The 5,627-nt window shown below is 42.7% G+C and overlaps 1 protein-coding gene across 7 annotated transcripts in view; it reads right to left on the reverse strand.

Annotated features, from left to right (window-relative positions):
- Positions 1–2,777: 2,777 nt before the first annotated feature.
- The window catches only part of fkbp6 (FKBP prolyl isomerase 6), a 53,047-nt gene continuing 50,197 nt past the window's right edge, over positions 2,778–5,627 (reverse strand). For 6 of the 7 annotated variants that reach the window (XM_020517724.2, XM_048612691.1, XM_048612690.1 and 3 more), the window contains one exon: positions 3,979–4,018. Coding sequence is in view for 1 of the 7 variants with exons in the window: in XM_048612694.1 (XP_048468651.1) it covers positions 3,812–4,018 (207 nt within the window). In the remaining 6 variants the exon portion in view is untranslated. Of the gene's footprint in view, positions 4,019–5,627 lie in introns of all 7 variants that reach the window. The other variant, XM_048612694.1, reaches the window with a different exon arrangement.

A 5,627-nucleotide genomic window follows, 5' to 3' on the forward strand; every position in this document is an offset into this window, starting at 1 on the left:
CATCCAACTAGAGATGGATGAGAAAGATAAACAAGTATAAAGGCAAGCTGACAGAAGCTTCCTTTGTTGCATCAATGCCCAAAGCTCAAACTGGGCAGCCCTCATACAATGCTCATGGTCTATGGCCAATCGTACTCATTGATAATCATACTCAGTGAAGTTGGGAGGTTGAATAGGTAACTGCAGCACAAGTTGTCATTTGGGGTCAGGACGGAGGCGCACAGTTTGCACACAGTGAGAGGAGCTTTCCCAGATCCAAGGGAGAGATGCAAAATCTGGAACCATGGATTTACAGAAGTTATGACAAAATCAATCCAAAGGGCTGGTAATGAAGCAACCAGTACAACTTGTGACCTAAATGAGTAGAAATGTCACAGCTTGATTTGTAGTCTCTCCATACCGGTAGAAGTGTGTCTGTGTCACTCTTTAGAGTAACTTGTAATTACCAAGGTTCCCAGCTTAACTAGGATACGACCTGTCTAAATATCTTTCAGAAAGGATATTACAGGTCTGGCAAAAAGAAAGGTTTTGTTTATAACTGATTTATTTAACTCTCTTACACTGGCTCCAATTTAATGCCATTTATTTCTGTAATTGATGAAAGACTTGGGAAGAATTTAATATCTTTTCCATCTCTAAACCACTTCAGTTCCCAAACCTTTCGTTTCTCTCTTCTTTCCTCCTGATGACACGGTTGATTCCCTAGCCTCTAGAAGCTGGTTGTTTGCAACGTACCAACAAGATCGTTCAATCACAGAAAGAATCATTACAAAGCCTCACTTAAGATCATGTCTTTTAATTATTCAGACCTCTACTGTTCAGTGTGCCTTCCTGCTCTGATTTGCCTCGAATATTTTTTCTTAAATTGAAAATACTTCACGAATGATTTCAGAACACAGAGCAGGCAGATAGGCAGCTAAGAGCTGTTTATTTGTTCACTGGACGTATGTGTTGCTGGCTAGTTCAATATTTGTTGCCCATCCTTACTTATCCTTGACAAGGTGGTATCTTCTTGAAAGGTTGCAAGTTATGTCATGCATATAAATCCACAGAGCTGTTCGGGTCAAAATCCTCAAACAGCCGATGTCCAGAGTCTCACGGAAAACACCAGAGAGAAGGTAAGTGGGTGGCCAATAGGATGACGCTGGGTGAAGTCTGCAATATCAGGAGTACAGTTACGCAGGAGTTAGAACTGGTTTGAATCCTTCTCGCATTTCCTGGGTAACACTGCAGGTAAGTTGATGTCCTCTGAAGTTTGCATCTCGAGCTCAGACCTGAAGGCATTCTCAGAAGGTTCCAACTACAGGATAATTGGCTTTTGGACATTGAAACTTCCCGAGCAATTCTTTTATAGTCAGTACAGAGGGAGTGCCAACTGGGTCCTGAAGCACATGCATTCTCCAAATATCTGCAGACCAGAAGATCAGGGTGATGGTGTTAATGAATGCTGGTCAGCCTTCCTGGCACTGAAAATAAACTGATATCTGGAGGCCCATCTCTTCACATTTTGTTGGAGTTTATAAAAACATAAAAATAACTTAAAATTATTAATAAAGATGTACTTTTTTGCTCTATCTTTCCAATCTTTATTCCCATCTCTTTCTGTAGCGATATAACGTTAACTTCACTCGGGCCAACCTACACCTCCTTTCCCATCGTCCCTCTTTCTGAATCTTTCAGTCTGAAAATTCGATGGTTGCCATTGCTTGTCCTGTGCACTCAGGTACCAAATGCCTGGTTTCCCTTGCAGCACAGTTATCAGTTCAGTCATCATATGAAAATAAGTGGGAGTCTGAAGCACGCAGAACAAGTGCAGCTGTAGTCAGATGCATTTTATAGTAAATTGTCTCTTTGACAGGACGGCAAAAGCCAAATGCTCAGGGAGCTGCTCGTTATTGAGAGGAATTTACCAAAGCATTAACCATTTTCCTGGCACCAACAATCCTGTTTGCTTAATAAATGCATCACCAGTCACATTTAACAGTGAAACTCTGAAGAGGGAAGGGTTGCATTTGCTAGGCAGGTTTGTCAAAGCAGCAGGCGCAGTAAAGACATTCCTATCAGAATTCAGGAGCGGTAGTCACCTTTGGCTTCCTACAATGATTTCAGGGGAATAAAATCTGCTGAGCAAGAACTGTACTTTGTTATTAAAAGAGGAAAATTGAAAAGGTTTACTGGTAAATAGCAAGGTCAATGAGTTCTCGTAACACGAACCACTTCGCCAATTCTAGGAGTCAGTGTCAGCACGGTGGCTCAGTGGTTAGCACTGCTGCCTCACAGCGCCAGGGACCTGGGTTCAATTCCAGCCTCAGACAACTCTGTGTGGAGTTTGCACATTTTCCCTGTGTCTGCGTGGGTTTCCTCCCACAGTCCAAGGATGTGCAGGTTAGATGGATTGGCTATGCTAAATTGCCTTTGTGTTCCAGGATGTGTAGGCTAGGTGGATTAGCCATGAGAAATGCAGGGTTAAAGGGGTAGGTTGGTGGGGGTGTGGGTTTGGATGAGATGCTCTTTGGAGGGTCAGTGCAGACTTGATGGGTTGGATGGCCTGCTTCCACACTGTGGGGATTCTAATCATTGGGTTTGCTATCTGTCCAGCTTCATACAAATTCAGAATTTGGTCAAAGTAGTGACCCAATGAACTGGAAAAGCAGTGAGGGTGCAACTAATAGGTTCAGAAAGATCCACATATGAACAGAGATACTGCTCAATAAAACTGAAGTTAAAAGCACTGCTACAAAATAACTGAAGTCCACACACACAATGCAGAACTGATCTGGACAGAGAGGTATTTAAGTTCATGTATAAAGCCAGGCAAACTGACTTGGACAGCAGGTAATGAAAAAAGGCAGATACAAGAGCACGGTGGGATCACGAATGGCAGGCAGTTGCTCTAGTTATGAGCCAGTCCCAGGCAGAAACAGCTTTGGACTACGTCCACACTTTCCTTTAAGGTATGGAGATTCTGCTTAAAAATGAAGGACAATCTGCTGAGCAAGAACTGTACTTTGTATATCGTTATAAAACAGAATCAAGGTGGAAAAATAAAAAGGCTTATTGGTAAATAGCAAAGCCAGTGAGTTCCATTCTCATAACATGAGCCAGTTCACATGCACAGGCAATTATACAGACTCCAAGCTGTGCGTATTTTATCCATTTAATTGAAGCTTTGCAAAGGCTAGACAACTTCAAGTAACCAAACCATTTATTTAAATCAAAATTAAACAAAGCTCTCGGCAATGGAATATACACAGAAAAGGGACTGCCAGTTCAGGTTGAGTCATTCTTTCACTGTGTGACCGATGCCTCTCGACCAGTGTGGGAACTGAAGTCTGTTTGTGCCATCAGCAAATACTTCTCAAATTGAAAAAGCGGCCGTCTTTGAGCTTTTAAATCAAATTTCATTAAAGTGGTAAACAAAGAACTACAGAAGCTGGAAATCTCAAATTAAAACAGAAACTGCTGGAGAACGTCAGCAGGTCTGGCAGTGACTGTGGTGAGGAAGCAGAGTTGATATTTCAGGTCCAGTGGCCTTTGTCTGTTCTGAAGACATTAATTCTGCTTTCACCCCATAATTACCACCAGACCTGCTGAGGGTCTCCAGCAATTTCTGCTTTCATTCCATTAAAGTTGTCATGGCCTGAGCTAGGAATGTTCAATATCGCTCACTGTAACAACTTTTCCAAGAAATTTTACCTGTTTTTACTACTTGGTAATGAACCATTAATCTCAAGAGTTTCCGAAGGAGATGTGGAGCAGTGTATGTGAAGAGTCTGGTGTCAGCAGCTATCACTGACTCCCATACTTGGTCTCAGGAAGTATAAATGGTCACAAAGAAGGGTGTTAACTCAAGTATGTGAGATTTACAGAAACCAATTAACTTCAGTATTGAGAAACATTTTAACAAATTGAAATGTGCATTTCTTTTTAAAACATTTGTAGGTTTTAGATTGACTGTCTTCTCTTTGCAAACCGGTCCCACTCCTCTATTAAATTGTCCAGAATTGTCAGAGGAGACCTACCAAGAAAAGGGAAAATATTAGCACATTGTCACAGAAAGAAAAATCACTCATAAAATTGAACACATTTTGGGGTAATTTTAATCTAACCCAGTCCTCAGGAAGGTGTTAACTCTTGTTGAATGTGGTGGAGCATAAAACTGGGCAGGTAGTAGAATGAGAGCAACCCCATCCTGTCAGTACCTTACCAGGCATGTTAGCCTCAACTTAATCCACTTGAATCTCAGCTGATCTTTCAGTTTTTTCTCCCGCTAAGATCCCGTTCACAGTGTGATGACACGATGACATCCTGTTCACAAGATCCCCCACATTATAGTTGCTTAAACAATGTGTGAAGAGCTCTTGTGGTGCAGTGGTAGTGTCCCTGCCCCTGGGCCACAGGCTCCAGGTTCATGCCCCACTTGCCCCAGACAAGTCACAATGTGCCTGAACAAGTTGATTATAAATAGTAATCTTGAGAATTGATGCAATAGCTGACGAGCCGGGAGACACATATTCAAGTCCTACCTGCTCTGGAGCATCTCTGAACAGGCTGACTGCAAATTATTCTAAAGTGACGTGTACCTCTCTCTTTCACACTAGACCTAGGCAAGCCCATTGAGATACATCACATTAAGATGGCTCAAAGTGGTTCACACCCAATCAGTTATGCAGAAATGTTGTGATGCAGGTGATCCCTGCAGCTAGATCAGATTCCAAACGTAGTAATGAGGGTACAGTTTAGTTCCAGTCAATGCTGGGTGAGGAATGCCAGCAGTCTCTGGTAAAATGCTGTTCTCCTTGATTAATGTCACTGGTTTTTTTTTTTTGGGGAGTCTCAGTTTAACTCTCATCAGCACACTATTACAGTATCACCTTGGTACTACATCTGGCAGTCAGTTCTCCAAAATGAGAAAATCTAGCCATTTCTCCCTGACATTCAATGCATTGTCATCACCGAATCCCTCACCAGCATCATCCTGGAGGTTACCATTGATCAGATATTGAACTGGACCAGCCATAGGAACACTGTGCCTTTGAGAGCAGGTCAGAGGCAAGAAATTCTGGACTACGTAACTCACCTCCTGACTCCCGAAAGCCTGTCCATCATCTACAAGGCACAAGCTTGATAGGACACTTGCCTGGCCCATATCCACCACCTTGAACATTCATTCCCTTCACACTGCACACAGTGCAGCAGTATGCGCCATCTGAAGATGCACTGCCAAAATTCACCAAGGCTCCTTAGACAGTACCTTCCAAACCACTTCCATCTCGAAGGACAAGGGTGGTAGATACATGGAACACCACTAGCTACAAGCTCCTCTTCAAGACACATTCACCATCCTGACTTGGAAATATATCACTGCTCCTTCACTGGGGGTAGATCACAACCTTGGAACTCCCTTTGTAATTGCACGGTTGGCATTTCTACACTGCAGGGACAACTGCAGGTTAAGAAAGAAATACAGCGCCATCTCCACCGGGAGAATTAGGACAGGCAGTACGTGACGATCTGGCCAGGAAAACAGTGTGAGGTACCCCAGGGATCAATGTTAGGCTTCTAGGTCATGATCTTAATAAAGAACGAAAAGAACGAAAAGAACGAAAAGAACGAAAAGAACGAAA

The sequence above is a fragment of the Rhincodon typus genome, chromosome 26 (genome assembly GCF_021869965.1).
Source record: "Rhincodon typus isolate 14 chromosome 26, sRhiTyp1.1, whole genome shotgun sequence".
Classification (NCBI taxonomy): Eukaryota; Metazoa; Chordata; class Chondrichthyes; order Orectolobiformes; family Rhincodontidae; genus Rhincodon; species Rhincodon typus.